The sequence below is a fragment of the Martes martes genome, assembly GCF_963455335.1.
Source record: "Martes martes genome assembly, chromosome: 8".
Lineage (NCBI taxonomy): Eukaryota > Metazoa > Chordata > Mammalia > Carnivora > Mustelidae > Martes > Martes martes.
The window spans coordinates 127,442,711-127,461,976 of record NC_137895.1 but is presented as its reverse complement, the minus strand read 5'-3'; the positions used below and the strand labels follow the sequence as shown (position 1 = coordinate 127,461,976).

The 19,266-nt window shown below is 36.2% G+C and overlaps 1 protein-coding gene across 1 annotated transcript in view; it reads right to left on the bottom strand.

Annotated features, from left to right (window-relative positions):
• The window catches only part of GPR158 (G protein-coupled receptor 158), a gene marked incomplete at both ends in the record, with an annotated part of 320,694 nt that overhangs the window by 265,072 nt on the left and 36,356 nt on the right, over positions 1–19,266 (bottom strand). The window contains one exon of the mRNA XM_080810173.1: positions 17,583–17,688. Coding sequence (XP_080666299.1) covers positions 17,583–17,688 — 106 coding nt within the window. The remainder of the gene's footprint in view (positions 1–17,582; positions 17,689–19,266) is intronic.

Below are 19,266 nucleotides of genomic sequence, written 5' to 3'. Positions count from 1 at the left end.
GACAATGGCAAAATGAGAATAATCACTAGTCAATTTGTAGAGCCACCTACTCCAAATTCTTTACACCCATTTGACAAAATGCATCTATCACAAATGGAAAACAATAGAAACTAAAGCACATAACTAAGTCATTATGGCATGTGCAGAGTTTTTATTTGATTCTAAAAATAATAGTTGATTATAGTATTTGTGATAATAGAAGTTCTCTAATAAAAATTAAAACCATCAATTTTAATTGAACCTCTAATTCATTTTTAATTAGAGCTGCCTACAATGAGTAAATTAAATCAATGAAGTAAATTTTAAATGTAGTGAAATATAAAACAAATTAAGGTTAGACCTATAATCTACATACCCAGCAAGGTTTTCAGATACAAGGGAGAGTATCATGAGCAAGTACTCTCTGCCTGGAATTTTCCATTCCTGAAGTAAGATGGAGCACCTGGCAAACTATGGTAGAATTCAGCTAAATCTTTCTTACGGGTATGATATTGTGACACCACCAGTGACCATAAGGGATACTCTATTACAAGATTATGGTATTATGCATGAACTTAAACCGCAAGAACAGCCTTAACAATAAGATATATGAATACATCATCAGCTATTGATTGGTGTGAATTCTTAATGGAGATGTAATCTACATTAATTTTTAAGAATATCTGAAGGGAGCCTGCTTCCCTCTCTCTCTCTCTGCCTGCTTCTCTGCCTACTTGTGAACTCTATCTGTCAAATAAAGAAAGAAAGAAAGAATATCTGAACCTCAGCTTCCTCTAAAACTGAAATGATAGTATCTTTTTGGACTGTTTTGAGGATTAACTATACATATATATATATATATATATATATATATATTTAAATATATATATTTTATGTATATTATATATATTAAATATATATAAATATATATATTTATATTTATATACATACAATGTGTATATACACATACACATATGACACAGTGAATGGGCATCCAATAAACATAGTTATTCCAATTGACAGTAATGAAGTAATTTTAATATAGCATTACAGGTGGCACATAGGAGAGGACCTGCTATGCCATGTGGCTTCTTGCCTTCATGGTACTCACAGTCTACCAGAGAAGACATATATATAAAATATATATTTATATAAAATTTATAAATATATATATTTATAGAGGATGTACTGTGCAATGCATTTTACATATATCATAGTATCATTCCCATTTAAAGAAATGGGAGCATAGATTGGGAAACACAGGCAGTCTGAATCCAAAGCCAGCACTTTAAACTACTATCCAACGCTATCTCAAAAAAAAAAAAAAAGTAGTATGCAATACTGTACATACATTTTTTATGATGTTATAATCATAATATCATTTTTTAAATCACACTGGCAGCAGTGCAGATGATGAAATGGAGAGGGATAAAACTGAACACAGGAGAGTATTGGAAGCACCCGAGTGAGAAATGATTAGTACTAGAACAAAGTCAGCTGTAGTAAGAATGAGAGAAGAAAACAAACTGACGAGCTATTGAGGTAGAATTGTGACTAGACATGAGAGTGAGGGAAAGGGAAAGCTCAGAGCATGGCCACCAGAGAGACCTGGCTACCAAGCACTTTTATAACTGAAGATTGAACCAACCCTGACCCAGGAGAAAAGGCACAGGATTTCATTTCCACCCCCCCCCCACTCATTCCCACCCTTAGCTATAACATATGCATCACTGCTGCAGAGATAACAAAATAGCATTGTATACCAATCAAATATTTAACCTATATTTAAAGAAAATCTCTGAAATCTTTCACTAAAAAAACAAAAAATGATCTGGAATCTCTATTTCAACAAAGAAATAGAATACTAAATTGACTTTTCATTTTACACATATACATGGTACTCATTTGGTCCTAAGAATATCTTAATGGAACACACAAAAAAAATGATGGCTACTGAATTCACAATCTGTTATCTAAAAACAAAAGTTAAGTAGCTCACCCAATGATAAAAGTAAAATTTCAGACCAATCCTCAGAAGAAAATTTTCAGGCATTACTTGATTATGCCATTTTTTAATTAACAGCATTAGCTAGACAGACAATGGGTCTTTTATTGGACTTTAGGGCTACAGAATTCTATACAATTCTGCATGCTTTAGCATGTAAAATGATTTAATTTACATTTAAAATTCCAAAATGAAGGGCACCTGGGTGGCTCAGTCAGTTAAGTGTCTGACTTTTGAATTCAGCTCAGGTCACAATCTCAGGGTCATGAGATTGAGCCCTGAGTCCAGCTCTGTGCTCAGCGCGGAGTATGCTTGAGATTCTCTCCCTCTCCCTCTCTCTCTCAAATAAATAAATCTTTTTTAAAAAATTCCAGAATAAAAGTTGGAAGGGTAAAATACAATATATTCCATGCTTTGACATTTTGTTCAAATTTGTTAAAAAATTAAATCAAAATGAAAAATCTAGAAGTTTCTTTTTTTACTCAAATTATCTAAGAAGTGAAACAATTTGTGATGGTTTTACCTGGAATGCAGTCACTATAGTTAGAAATACACATAAAATTCAATATGCAGTATTTTATTTTAGACAAATTATTATTTTTTAAAAAAGATTTTATTTATTTATTTGTCAGAGAGAGAGAGAGATCACACACAAGCAGGCAGAGTGGCAGACAGAGGTGGAGAGAGAAGCAGGCTCCCTGCAGAGCAAGGAGCGGAAATCGATCCCAGGACCCTGGGATCATGGCCTGAGCCGAAGGCAGTGGCTTAACTGACTGAGCCACCGAGGGATCCCTAGACAAATTATTATTTATACTAATATTATTGTCTTTCTATCCTCTCCCAATTCTGAGGACACTAGACTGAGTTCAGTGGAGCCTGAGACTAAAATTAACAAGAGGGAAGATGGAGGGCAGAGATGGGGTATAGAAATCTGTCGGCAGAACCATGAAAGTAAGAAAGAGAAAGAGAGAGAAATCAGGAAGTAGAGTCTATGTCGGAATTATAAATACACTAGATCAGAGCTCTCAAACTTTTCGGTCTTGGACTCTCTCTACACTCTTGAAAATTACCGAGAATCCCAAAGAACTTTTATTTATGTTGGTTATACCCATTGATATTTACCATCTGGAATATTAAAACTGAGAAGTTTTGAAAATATTTAATAATTTATTTAAAAATAACAATAAGCCCATATCATACTAGCATAAACAATGTATTTGTGAAAAATAACTATTTTCCCAAACCAAAAAAAAAAAAAAAATCATTGTTTTACATTTCTGCAAATCTCTTTAAAGTCTGGCTTATTAGAAATCAACTGGCTTCGCATATTTCTTTCTGCATTCCATCTGTTTCTATATCATATCTTATGAAGGCTCTGTATACCCATAAGAGAATGGATAGTTCAAAAGGCAAATAATGTTTTTGAATTTATTATGGAAATAGTTTTAACATCACAAACTCCCTTGATAGGGTCTTGAGGATCCCAGGGGTCCTAGGTCCTAGGACCATACTTTGAAAATGACTGCCTTAGACAAACATATTTTAGAAGATGGCAAATAAAAGTGATTTGCAGACCAGCATAAAAACAAAGCCCATAAGCACAGTGGCTCTTCTTACCCCCGTCCCCTATGAATTTGGGGCTTCAACAGAACTAGAATTTCAATGGAGCCAAGCCTGTAGAGACCATTATCCATTATCCTATCTCCAAGTATAAATACAGAATCAATTCTGTAGAATTTCCTCCAGGTAATCATGGCACTGAAAGCACCAGCAGGAAAAACCTCTTTTGCCTGCATAAAACAGAGAGTGTCCTGACAAGCTAATAGTAAACATCTACTGAAATAATTACATAATCAAGATTAGGTCATGGCTTTACTTCAATACAATAGTTACGGTAAGATAATGGAAAGCACTGCTTACGGACAGTTCTCTTTCCTGAAGAGCTATAACATAGATACCGACACATTTAAAACAGTATGAAGATACTACTTTCTGGAGACAGAATATGAAACAAAAGCCTCTTGAAGTCTCCCCCAATTTATGAGTTCTTGAATATTTTTATCCCATTGAAATGGGCTCTGATACATCTAACATTTCCCCCTTTACACACTTTTCTAATTGATGTACAAAAATTGCTGTAAATATCCATTTATAGTTTTCCTCATTTTTCCTTTTAATCCTTCTGTTTTCAGTGTTTGCATGCCACTTCCAGGCCCTACTCTGATTCCTCTTTCATCAGATTATATTCAGTGTTCCCCACATCTCTCCACACATCTATATATGAGTTTACATTCTAAAATACAAAAATATAACTAAATGTCACACATTCTTGTGCATTATAAAGACAATAGCAACCCAAACTATGAATAAGCTGAAAGAGAGGGAAAACATAATGACTTCAAAAGACAAACAATTGTGAAATAGACACTTGCATATTACTTCAAGGGCAAAACCACTTAAGTTATTTCAATACTTTAGGTTCTTCTTGAATCATCAACCACCCACTTGTTCTCTCTCAATCTATAAACCCTGGGGAGGGAAAAATAATGATAAATTGAAACTTTCCCTGGATAAATACATACAAATGACTTCATAAAGACACCAAAAAAAAAAAAATTAAGAAGGTGGTAAATAAGGCTTTTTCATTTAAAAGGGAAAAAAAAAGATATCAAAGAATAGAGTTTAACTCTTGTATAATATAGTCAGTTACAGCATTCTAAATCAGCCAAGGGCTGTAGCTAGGCAACATGATTCTTCACTGTGCTCAAAAAGGGGGCTGCCAAGCATCAGTAGCCTCATTTCTCACTGAAAGCTTTGACAAGTTTCCACCATATTTTATATAATTGTAGCAGAGGGAGTGCCAGATTAGATCTGATTTGCTGTCATAATGGGATTTTTCCCACATAAGCTAATGATGCAAAGCTATATTTAACCCCCCAAAAGTCACCCTCAAGCACTTACTGTATATTCTGATTGCTTCTCATATCTAGAATTGGACAAGTAGCAATTTTTCTGCTACTGAATATGACAAAAGCAAAGGTTTAATAGGTAGATTTTTTTTTCTCCTGATGAGCTCCATTATAAATTTAGCTACATATTCCAAATATGTTCACTGACTTCTCTCACCAAATTGAGATCAAGAAAGTCTGTTACTTTGAGTTCATACCCATTGGTATATGCGAGTCACTTCTCTTGCCCCAGCCTACTCTAGTTGGCTGAATATGTTGTTAATTTCCCACCTTTAGGCTGGGCACCACTCTAACCCTAGGTCACAGAGAAGTTTGGGAGCATTTAAGGCATTTGTCTTCACCGACCTCTGTCTAAGGAGATGGATTATATCCCTTGAATCCTGTTTCAAACTGGATATTTCTACCATCCCAAGTCATGTCATAACTTGACACAAGAGTACCACCACTGGCAAGAAACTTCTGATGTGGCCACTCACACACCTACACGATGGAACCTTCTATATACTGGCTCCAATCCAAATCTGTGTGTGAGTTTGCCACATCTTTTGGAAATTTGTGTTGGCCCCCTGAGAATTAGATCAGTTCTACACACAAGATTCTAGCATGCCTCCTAGCTGAGCTCCCATGCGTAAAACTACAACGCTAACAGTATCAGCCTATGGGCCACTACCATTTAATAATTCTCTTTCCAAACAACGAATCATCACCTATACAGTAGTCCCTCCTTATCTGCAGGGCATACATCCTAAGACCCCAGCAGATGCTTGATACTGTAGATAGTACCAAGCCCTATATATATGCCATTTTTTTTTTTACTATACATACATACTTATGGTAAAGTTTAATTTATAAGTTAGACACAGTACAATATTAACATTAATAAATAATAAAACAGAACAATTATAAAAATATACTATAATGAAAGTTATGTGAACAGGTCTCTCTCTCTCTCAAATATGTTATTGTATTCCATTCACCCTTCTTCTTATGATGATGTGAGATGGTAAAATGTCGATGTGAGTGGATGAAGTGAGGTGAGTGACATAAACATTGGGACGTACTGTCAGGCTGCCACTCACCTTCTGACAACAGGTCAGAAAGAAGACCATCTGCTTCTAGATCACAGCTGAATACAGGAAACTGAAAGTGAAACTGCAGATAGGGGGGATAGCTGTACTACCTCTCTATAGTTTCAATCTCTGACCTACCATTTTCTGGTTTTACGACCTTAGTTAAGTTACTTAAAGCCATTTTAAGTCTTGGTTTCCTCACCTAGAAAATAAGAACAAGCATACCTAGTTCACAGCATAATTATTAAGTAAATGTCTTATTATAATTAAATAATTATTTTCTTATACAGAAACAAAAAACAAACTTTTGGGGGATCTCACAGACTATTTAACCTTGGGCTAAAGAAAACTTAGTTAACCAGCAAGTATGAACAAAAGTGACTGTACCTACAGCACTCGTGAGTAAGATCTTGTAAGAGTTTGGTTTTGTTTTTTTTAGAAAAACATTTTATGTAGTGCATAAAGTTCATAAAACAGAAACCTATAAATCAAGACTTAATGGTTTATCTCAGATAAATAGATAAATGATATAGATAGAAGGACAGATATAGATAGATCTGAGAGTCCGTTCACCTTGAATAGACACTCCCCTTTGTACATTATAATTCATAGACTTCAGAGGTCCCAACATTATGTCAACAGGTTCAAGGTTGATGATACAATCCAATGACATGGCATTATACAAAAGACTGTTATTCGGGAGCAGATAACCAAATATCACGACCCTGTCACAGCTGAAAAAAACGGGTTTATCTCCTACTCTAAGGTATCTGATTCCTTCATAAGTAAAGGAAGCAAATTAGCTTAAAGAAAAATTAATGACACTCCCCTGTACTGCCTCCTTTCTGCTCAGATTGTCCTGGATCACCAATCCAATGTTAGCTAAACATCTTTTGGCTTTTCCTTCTCACTTCCATCAAAATTACTAGTCCTGCATCACCATGCCCAAAGTGCTTAATGAGTAATTGGAAATCGAATCCTATAAGCCAGCTCAAGTGAAGGTGGCAATGATGAATAGTAGTTTGCTCTACCTTTATCACAGAGAAAAATCAGAAAATCTCAGGTTTGGGAAATCTCAGCCACAACCACAGGCAGTGTGAGCATTCAGGGCATTATCAATGCAAGGAAAATTAGAGTGTTGTTTTTAGATGGAAGCAACTTTTAGTGTCTTCCTTTACAGTATACTAGAAGTATAAAACCTTAGGGCTGCAGACAAGCTTAAGAGGCATCAAGGCCAACTATACAGTCATGCTGCATGAAATTTTCAAGAGCCCTGCAAAATTTTGTCAAGTAGTACCTTACACTGTTGAAAATACTAAAGCCTATAGCATTCTCATCAAGTGGTCATCTTGGTACTGTGTGATTAAACTCCAACATTCATATTTATAATTTCATATTTTAAAACATATACTTCAATATTTTAAGAATTTCTGTGATTTTTTTTCTTTTTTTTTAGTATTTTATTTATTTGACAGAGAGAGAGACAGCAAGAGAGGGAACACAAGCAGGGGGAGTGGGAGAGGGAAAAGCAGGCTCCCCACCAAGCAGGGAGCCGTCAATCCCAGGGGACCACGATCTGAGCCTAAGGCAGATGCCTAACAACAGAGCCACCCAGGCACCCCTATATATTCTCAATTTTTGAACAACTCTGATTGTTAAAACATTCCACTTACACTGAGCTAAACAGAGCCTTCTGTTGTTCCTACTGGCTTACTGGTAAGTCACAGCCTAGCCCCTGGCTCCTTTCAGAAAAAAAACATAGTCACATAATAGCTACTTTCATGTTTGAAAACAGTTGTCAGATCATTCCTGGGTCTTCTCCTCCCTGGAAAAACATCTTCAATTGCTTTGAGTCTTCAAAAAACAATGTTTCAAAGCCCTTACTAAAACTATCTTCCAATTTCTATATTCCTCGTCACACTGCTTGAGGTGTTTTCTGTTAAGTTTAGAATCCAGAGAGATGTGAACCTCTCGACATCTCGAGAAAGACCTACAACTAAGACTGGCTTTTGCTCTTGCTGTTTCACAGCCAAACCATACTACGGACCCATACTGAACTTTCAACTGTTCTCTCAGATACTATTGTTTGCATGTGCTACAAATAAACCATTTTATTCTTCCTGTGTTTGAAAAGATAGAGTTTTGCCCTCGTATTCAGGATCTTACCTTTGTTCCTATTAACTTTCATTGATAGAGATGTCCATTTCTCCAACTCAGCAAAATCTTTCTAGTCTCTGATTTTTAACTTCTGATGTATTTGTTATTCTTAATTACTCGCCATCTACATCATTTTTCAAAGAACTGATGAACTTTCTGACCAGCACAAGGCCCTACAACAAACTGCTACAAGCTTCACTGTTAACATCAGTCCACTTAATCACTTCCTAGGTATAGTTTTAGACTTAAACACAAATCCAAAGCCTAAACTTAATCTCTCTCTTCAGTGCAAGAGATGCGGCATTTTTACAGTTGTTACTTAATGCAATGCCTATATACCATGTCTAAAGTGACACCGACACAGGACAATATCCCATCATCTCAGCTACCCAATTCCCAAAGTTAAATGTGCTTTGGAATCTAAAACTCCCCATACATGCTCACTCCTAATCCAAAGTAGATTTATCCCATTATATGTTTCCTAGAAAATAACAAGAAATATAAGATAGTCATATAAAAAAAAAAAATGTGCTCTGGGATGCCTGGGTGGCTCAGTCGGTTAGGCATCCAATTCTTGATTTCGGCTCAGGTCATGATCTCAGGGCTGTGGCGCTGAACCCACTTTGGTCTCTGTGCTCAGCAAGGAGTCAGCTTGAGATTCTCTCTCCCTCTCTCCCTCTGCCCCTCCCCCTGCTAACTCACAAGCATGCTCTCTCTCTCTAAAATAAATAAATTTCAAAAAAATACGTTCTGGAATCAAACAAATCTGACCTCTAATTCCAATTCTGCCCATTACTAACTGTGTGATTACAGGCAGGTTATTTAACCTCTCTAGGCCTACCAGTCTCATTGGTAAAATGGGGATTATAAAGATAAAATTAATGCACATAAAACATGTGGAACAAAGCATGTGGAACAATTCTTGACCCAAAGCAAGTGCTACTAAGTAGTTGCACCCATTATTGGTATTAATATTAAAAAGAAGCTTTATTTTTAAGATTTTGATAAAACATCTTGAGTTGAAACAACAGAAAAGTGAAACCCATCCATAGTCTTTACTGTGGATTCATCCACTTCCAACTGTAACCTTTGATTTGGGGAGGTTGTTTGCATTGACAATCCTCCCTGTGAGCCAAAAATGAAAAAGTAGTTTCTGAATATAACAATGAATCTGCCACCTTCTAATAAATACTCTCGGGATTCTTCAAATTGACTGTCTCCATCCTCCTCTCCCCAGCTCCATAAACTTCTACATAGAGGTACCACGAAAAATGAAAATATAGATTTTTTTTCCCCTTGAGACTGCATGTGCCCTCTCCCTTTCAGCCTACCCACCTACTACAAATAATGAGCTACCTTATGCAAATCACTCTTCACATAATTCCCATAGTTACAAATTTCACTTCTTAAAATTAAAAGGAATTGTTTGGGGGGTAGGAAAGGAATAAATGAAACAAGATGGGATCAGGAGGAAGACAAACCATAAGAGACTCTTAATCTCACAAAAGAAACTGAGGGTTGCCAGGGGGAAGTGGGGTAGGGAGAGGGTGGTTGGGTTAGGGACACTGGGGAAGGTATGCGCTATGGTGAGTGCTGTGAAGTGTAAACCTGGCGATTCACAGACCTGTACCCCTGGGGCTAATAATACATTATATGTTAAAAAAAAATTTAAAAATTTTTTAAAAATTAAAAGGAATTGTTTTCAGGGGGAAAAAAGTTTGGCTGCTTCATACTAGTTTTCTACTCATCTACTAATACATTCCAAAAAGACTTTCTTGCATAATGTCACTTCTCACTATCCCAAAATTCTTATTAATCCTGAAACCATGCTGGAGGACTTGATTATTTTCCTTACTATAGATCACAGATATCATAGATATCATTCCACGTCAACAAATGAAGAATGATGTTTTAAATAGTATTGTGTTTTTTGCCTACATCATAACTTATTTAACCAATTCACATTGTTATGCATTTAAGGTATTTCTAAATTTTTATTATCACAAATAATGCTATAATAAGTAATCCAGTATATATACACTTAGGCCAGTTTTAAAATATTTCCTTATAAAGCTTATTCAAAGTAGAAGTGAAAGAAAAAGAACAGATGGGACAAAGAAGAATGCAATTATTTTTTTTCTTTTTTTTTTTAAGGTTTTATTTATTTATTTGACAGAGAGAGAAAGTGAGAGAGGAAACACAAGCAGGGGCAGAGGGAGAGGGAGAAGCAGGTTTCCTGCTGAGCAGGGAGCCCGATGTGGGGCTGGATCCCAGGACCCTGGGATCATGACTTGAGGCAAAGGCAGGCACTCGACAACTGAGCCACCTAGGCGCCCCAAGAATATAATTCTTAATGGTGATACATTTTTACCGTATTTCCAGAAAGGCTGAGAAAAATCTGCATCCCTATCAATAATTCATGAGAATGTCTATTTTGCAAAAACCTCACCAACACTGAGCATTATAATTTTTTTTTTACTGTTTGCCAATTCAATAGGTAAATTCTTACACTTCTGGAAGATGTGCAAAGACTTGTCTTTTAGGATAGGGATTATTCATTCCTGTGTCTCAAAAATTAATGTATGGTATTTTAGTCACTCAGCAAAGTTAGTATTTAGAAAAGTTAAAGTCAATTGACATATTTTTAAGCTCCCTGGTTCCCTCTAGAATGGAATGATTTCCTTTAAATTATGGATTTCCTCTGTCTTGGTCACTACTGTATATCTCAAGACACTAAAACAGTGCTTGGCATATAGCAGTTGCTAATAAATATACATTGAATGAATGAAAACAATGAATTTGAATTAATCTATTGGAAAATGTGTCCCATGTAAAAGAAAACATCTGCCTTGTTAATTATAATAATAAGTATCCATAAGAATAATTGTTCAGCAAACTTTTAAAGTGGGCCTCAAACAGAGAAACCCAGGATACTTATTTAGAGGTGAACAGACTAAAGTCAGAACTGGGCAGCATGAGGCAATGCTCAAAATAGCATTCCAAGACTTGACCAGAACCTAACATGCAAACCAGCTTTCAGCTAGGCATAAGGAAAAACGTACAGTATTCCAATAGTGATTTTAGATTTTCCTATCAGTGATTCCCTTCTTCCCTTGTTCCTCCTCATCTCTGTCCCTGTCCCTTCCCTGCATCTCTCTTCCCCCCCAACCACAAGATGGCGGTGGCCACTGCTGAACTCTTGGCCAAGGTGCTGAAAACATCTTTCTATAACCGAGAAAGTCAGATTTCCCTTAAGGGACTTTTTAGGTACTCTGGTACTCTTATTTGGGAATAGTAACCCTACTTCGGGAACAGTTCCAGAATATCTAGTCCAAATAACTCTCAGGAGCATACTGAAAAGCTCTGGAAAATATAATCAGTTTCTAATAATTTAAGAAAAAAGTACTGTGTAACAAAATCAAACAAGTTAGGGCTTTACGAACTTCAGAAACAAATGGGAATCCACATAGTAGTGGTATGGCCTTTTTTTTGTTAAGCCTAGTAAAGCAAGGATACTTGACTAAATCAGGGACTGTTTAGCCCAGGAGAAAGAAGACTTCGAAGCAGACTGACAGCAATCTTCAAATACCTAAATGAATGACTACTAGCAAGAAAAAAAATCTTAACTCTGTTTTTGGGCAATTCCAATGGGAAAAATCAAAAGCAATGGTTGTATGTTAGAGGGAGGCCACCTAGCAAGAGTGGGCTGCCTCCATTAATTCAACAAATGTGTCAGGTGCTGCAAAGATCATTGCCCTATATTCTGGCAGGAGAGTATGAGTTCACATTAACCACATTTTGTATTAGTCATGAAGGGAGAAAGAAGTTTTCCTACAAATACAGAATAAATTTAAATATCTAAAAGATTTCCAGTATTTACTTTTCTCCATTTACTGAAAGATTTTTACAGTTTTCAGGATAAAAACTCAGAGAGGCAGAGGGAGAGGGAAAAGGAGGCTCCCCACTGAGCCAGGAGCCAGACATGGGGCTCGATCCCAGGACCCCTGGATCATGACCCGAGCCAAAGGCAGATGTTTAACCATCTGAGCCACCCAGGCGTCCCTCTCAATATTTATTTTCAATTGAGATAATACAGTAGATTATAAGAATGCCTGCATAAGCCAAAATTCATTTCAAGTTTGTCCTTAAACATCCCTTAGTAGATTTGAAAGCAGTGTTACTGTAAGAGGAAATTCAGATTTGAAAGGTTTCAGTAACCTATGTGTTTCCACTACACTGTAAGTCAGACCATAGTCTAAAACACAGCTGTCCACTACACTGTTCAATATGGTAGCCTTGGTTACATGTGGCTACTATACATTTGAAACCAGGCTAGGAAGGACCTGAATTCTTCATTTTGTTTTATTTGAACTGCTTAACATTTCAAGAGCCATCATGTGGCTAGTGACCATTGTAGCAGCAGACTTCTAGAGATAGGTGAACAATAATATTTGTAAAGCAGAACCTTTCTAGAGAAAAGATTAAAGAGAAAAGAAATGATTGGTGAGATTGCAGCCATAAAATGAGAACTAACATACAGCTGTTTCTATGCAATTTCACTCAGTCAAATTGAATTCAGTAAGAGATCTCTGGAAAAGCACTTTAAACCCTATTGCAATGAAATTAGTAAGCTACACTCTGTATATAGGACAGCTTCCAAAAGAGAATGATTAACTCTTTCTGCTTTCCTTAGATTTTTTCATCATATTTCTTTTCTTGCATACTAAATGATACCTTTTCCTACATTTTTAACTTTCTAAAAATATATCTTTAGAAATTAATTAACTTAGATCCAATGGGGTAGTAAAGAGTTAAAAGTGGGTTCCCACCTAGTAGTAGAAAACAGAGATATCCAAAAACTATCTTAGAACTATATAAAATCACTGGCTGAGCTGACAATACAATCACTCAGGTGATTCTAGGAAGAACAGTAAAATGATAAACTCAAGTAGTAGTCTCCAAAGCAGAGGACCAAGAGGTTAATTGGCATACAAAAAGAAAATAGAACTTCTATTTATATTTAACATCTTTTATTTAAAAAATGAGAAATCAAGCTTTACTAATTTAAGACTTGGAGAGACATCAGTGCTCTTACTCAGTCCACATGTCATAAGACCGTAACACTGGTAAGTCACTTGAGGTATCCTGAAGGAAAACTAGGAGTTCCCAGGTACCAATATCAACAGTGGTTAACTGGTTCCTTCATTTACTCTCAAATTTCAATGTGTTACCACTTACATCTGACCATCTAAGCAGATTTACAGAGTATATTATTTCAAACTGTAAAATATTTACAATTCTTCAAAACGACATGGTGTGTGACCTGGAAAACCTTTTCCCACACAAAGATTTTCCGATTATCTCAAAGGGAACTCCTTGTTTCTAAACTCAAAGACTAGTTATGCATGACTCTTTTAAAAAAAAGAAAATGCCCCAAATCTGCTGACCGGCTCTGTGATGACAAGTGGTTGTCAGTAGTGCCTGTGCAGCAGGTTTTTTCAAAAGTACATCTAGGCTGTTCCTTCAAAGTAAAAGTGACAGTCTAACTATCCATTAGAAAGCCATCTGAAGTGAGCATTTTGAAAATGCATATTTAGAAATGTTTTCAGCGTTATGCGGTTTTTGTTGCCAGAAACTATAAATACTCATTAACCATATAGTTTAAAGTTGGAAATAAAATTTCTTAATCTGCTTAAAATATTCCTCACAAAAGTGTGAGTGGACTTTTTAACCTATTCCCTTAAAATATTAAAATTCCCAGCTTTCCAAATAGTTTGTAAGGACCAACTGACATCAGGTTAGATGAAAGACTGCCAGCCGAATTTTGCAAAAACCTGTACAAAACTGAAAAATGAGCACTGTCTTTAGCAAACATAGTCAACAAATTATTTCTTCAATTCGGAATGATATATCCTTGTGAGGCATATTTTTAACCATCACAGACATTAAAACAAAGTATAAAAATAAACTGAACTTAGAGACCTATAATCATTGCATTACTAAGTATTAAACTAAGATTTTAAAAAATGATGAAACATAATTGTGAATTAATTTATTGTTACCATTAAAGATATAATATTTATAATACATAATATGCATTAAAATATTATTTATCTTTATCTCTAACCTAAGTTTTTAATGAATATATAGAATATATAAATGTAAGAAAAAATTCATATTTTCTAGATTAAAAATACACATATACTATGGATGGATACTTAGAGCATTTTTACTAGTAGAATATAATCAAAAAATTTCAAGGTCACTGTCCTACTTTAAATAGTGATTTTTAAAAAATCCTTATAATGGAAACAAAGCAAAAGAAAACCTTTAAAACAAAAATGAATATCAATTTATTTTAGCATTTTTTAATAAACTATTCTGTAAGAGAGGATTTGGTGTACTCAGCACAAACAATGATATGAAAATAGGCCAAGAATTAGTTAAATGAATATTGACAACATGATCAAGTCCCTGTTGCAATGATCTGGACCACTTACAAAAACAGCCAGAATAATCCTACAATCCAGTTCAGGATGTTGGTTCAGATCCTGTTTTACTTTGCCCTTCAAAAAATACTAAGTGGCTTCCTAGTTCCTGTAAGGACCCAAACTCACTGAGAAATTATTTTCTTCACAAACCATTCCATGCCCTTCTAAAATATTCCTGAGGCTTTTGTCATTGGTCACATGCCACTTACCTATTTCCAACATCAGACTCATTGTTCTGGTTTATGATACCCTGAAGGCTAAAAACTTAACACACCAGAAACATTTTAAAAGTGAAAAGTTTGCCTCAATGGAACTAAAATGTGTGACTTCCATTAGCGTTTGTAAGAGAAGAGTATTAAACATTGGCAAGATAAAACCCACAATAAATATGACGAGTATCTCTAACAATATGGATATTCATCAAGATAGGCTCCTACACCCTACAAATGTCATGTTAATGACTTCCCAACATAAGCCAGTTTACATAGGGATCCTTGGGGTCCATAACAGAAAATATGTGATGAAGGAGAGCCAGTGAGATAAGAAATACCCAGGTGATTTTTCTGTTTTCCCAGGCACCAAAAAGGTCAAGAGAAGCCAATTCCTCCTCTCCAACTCACATCAGTACAGGGAAGGTCTGAAAGACCACTGCTAGTCCCTAGACTGAAGATGTGGTATGGAATTGTTGCAGATGCCTAGAGTGACCAGCACCAACTACAGGAGCTTAAGGAAACCCAGAAAAACAGTGTGAAGAGCTCCATGGTAGTCCTGTATGAGTCAGACTACCCACCAAGGGCCTCTAGGCCCCAACCCAGGACACCTATGTCTCCCACTCCCAATTCTAGCACCTGGCAAGGGAAGGGAGTGGAGAGATGCAGAGTCTAAGTCAAAATCTGCATTTTGTACATTCACTGTTTATTGGTGTTATTTTTGATCACTGATCTCCCTTTGACAACATTTTTAAATGAGATTAATTGAACTGTCAGTCTTGTAGAACACGTTTTCTCAGTTTTTCCTATAGGAATCTAATAAATATAATGCTCATATACACAATGCAAAATGTTACATATTTCAATGTAATCCTTCTTAGCCAGAACAGAGGATAACATTTTATCTTGAAATAATTTAGTGTATTTCAAAGCTTTAAAAAGACACAACACCCAGAAAATTAATCCTGGTACAATGAAAATAAATCACTCAGAAAGATAAAGAGATTCTTGCAATATAACCGTCTAGTCAAATAGATGTGTTGTAAGGAAAACAAATAAACAAACAAACAAATATACCAAGATTATTAGAGGCGAGCAGCAACTGTAACAAACTGAAAAGTGAATCCGGCCTTGCTTGTAGACAGCCTGCTTCCAACCACCCAGGAGCACCAGTGAAACAAGGCTATACAGAAATAGTCACACTACAACACCCCTGCAGAAAAAATCCCACCCTGGCTAAAAGACAAACCTAAATGGTTATATGCAATTGGCATAGAGATAATAATCAGGCTAAAGATGTTCACTAGACCAGTGATTGAAATTCATATCTTTAGAAATGCCAGAATCACCCAAAGGGAAGTGGAAACTCAGGAAAGTTCAAAATCAAAAGAACAAAGAGTGAAAGGAAGCAAAAAGAGGACCTTGAACTTCTATGAATTGACAAAACCGAAACACTTCACTTACATAATCTGAGTCCCAATTTGGGGGTGGGGGTAGTGAAGGAAGTGAGGGCTGTGTTGAGGGTTGGTTTGTGGAGATGTACAGAAATGTGGGAGGGGATATGGGGGTGTGCGGGACTGTACAGGGGGCACTAAGGAAGTGAGTGTTACAGGGATATTTGTAGGGATGTGTGATGGATTTAGAGAGATGTAGGGAGTCATGAGGTTTTCTAAAGGTTTTAGGGGGTAGGAAGGTTGAAGAATATTGTGGTGGAGCACTATGTATTGAATCATTATATTGTACACCTGAAACTAATGTAACACTGTCTATTAACTCTGCTGGAAGAAAAATAAAATAACAACAAATAACAAATAAAGAGCATCATATTAGATAGAAAAAATATACTATATAAAACCACCTTTTGCAAGAACAAAAAATTAAAATTTAAGATTTAAATTACTACATTTATGGCAATCTCCCCTGTATTTTAAATAAATTAAGCTGACTTTCCTCACAAATCCATGGACTCAAAGTTGGGACAGTTCAAGTATTTATTTAGGAACAGAAGATTTATTGTACAGTCGTTTCACAGCATTTTGGGACCTGAGAGATAGATTATTGAAAATGAAATCAGGATGTCAGCACATTTCTTCTTTCAAACTACAAAAGACAAGTAACAGTCTTATTTCCAGAAGTATGATCTCTTTGACTATTTTTTTAAACCGATCAGAGTCCCATGATATCAAGCACAGACAAGAGATTAAAATTGGAAAAACATACACAAATATACATATTTCTTATCCCGGTCCCTGAATAGTTTTCTTTTTGTTCTCAAATTTGCCCTGCCATACTTTATCACGTTTCTAGCAGATGGCAGCGTGTCTGAATGTACAGCATCAGTGTTTCAACAAGCATTATACTGCATAAAAATATGCATAATCTGGTTGACCCCTCCTGGGTTTCTCACTTCATGGTTATTTTAATTTCTAGCCCATTTTGAAGAATAGGGTCAGCCTTTGACTAATGCAAACTTTGGACATATTTTAAGTTTCAGCTTTCTCTTAGTCCCCAAATGAACAGTTATTGTGCACAAAATTTTCTACCCCTTTCAGTTCATTTAGCAACAATTCAGAACTGCATATGAGACTTTTCTTTCCCAGTAAGACGCATCTTGTTTACTTACCCACGTAAATACAATATAATTCTCAAGTTATACATTTCTGAGCTTCTGATTTCAGAGGATTTTATCTTCAGGTTCTTACCTCTGAATTGTTAAGGTGACATCTGTGAGTTCCTGAAAACCAGCCATCACTTGAACATTGGTCAATGTCCACTTTCTGAAGATTTATGTCAACTTTCATAACACCCCTTAAAAACAGAGAAAGATAAGAGCAAATTAATCTGAGCCCTTACAATTTCTAATTCTGTATCCCATCCCAGAAATTAGACAAATCAACATCAAGAGTGCACTAAAAATGTTCACATCGCCCACTCATATTCAACTAAAGTGTACCAAGTGAAGATAGGGACACGAATCAACAAGAATCAACAAGTATTAGTTTTACTTAAGTCCCTGTATTGTTCACTGTCTTCAGCTCCCTGCGTAATGCCTGGCACATAGAGGTGCTCAATAAATATTTGTGAATTGACGAAACTCCAGTTAGCATTGCTCTGGACATGGTAGAAAAGTCGACTCTAAAATAACACCTGCTCCCAGTACCTCTTCTATGAAAGTAAACCAAAGCAAAGCCCTCACCTCCTTTCTTTCTTTTCTTATTTCCCAGGGTGGGACAAGGGATGGGGGAGGGGGAGGGGCTGGATAGCATCTTTCCTCTGATCTTCTATCACAATGACTTTAAACAGGGCTTTGCAAGGGAATCAAAAGCAAAAATGAACTTTTGAGACTTCATAAGATAAAGAGCTTCTGTACAGCAGAAGAACCAGTCAATAAAACTAAGAGGCAACCCACAGAATGGAAGAAGATATTTGCAAATGACATTACAGATAAAAGGCTAGTATCCAAGATGTATAAAGAACTTCTCAAACTCAACACTGAAAAATAAATAATGAAGTCAAAAAATGGGCAGAAGACATGAACAGACATTTCTCCAAAGAAGACACACAAATAGCTAACAGGCACATGAAGAAAATGTTCAACATCATTGGCCATCAGGGAAATACAAATCAAAACCACAATGAGATACCACCTCATACCAGTTAGAATGGCCAAAATTAACAAGGCAGGAAACAACATGTGTTGGAGAGGATGTGGAGAAAGGAGAACCCTCTTACATTGTTGGTGGGAATGCAAGTTGGTGCAGCCACTCTGGAAAACAATACGGAGGCTCTTCAAAAAGTTAAAACTAGAGCTACTCTATGACCCAGCAATTGCACTACTGGGTATTTACCCCAAAGATACAGATGTAGTGAAAAGAAGGGGCACATGCACCCCAATGTTCATAACAGCAATGTCCACAATAGCCAAACTGTGGAAAGAGCCGAGATGCCCTTCAACAGATGAATGGATAAAGAAGATGTGGTTCACATATACGATGGAATATTATTTCTCAGCCATCAGAAAGGATGAATATCCACCATTTGCACTGACATGGATGGGACTGGAAGGGATTATGCTAAGTGAAATAAGTCAAGCAGAGTGTCAATTATTATATGGTTTCACTCATATGTGGAACATAAGGAATAGCACAGAGGACATTAGGAGAAGGAAGGGAAAACTGAAGGGAGGTAAATCAGAGGGGGAGAGGAGCCATAAGAGACTATGGACTCCAGGAAACAATCTGAGAGTTTCAGAGGGGAGGGGAGCGGGGGATGGAGTAGCCCGGTTATAGGTATTAGAGAGGGAATGTGTTGTAATGAGCACTGGGTGTTACACACAAATAATGAATCATGGAACACTACATTAAAAACATGATGAGCTGTATGGTG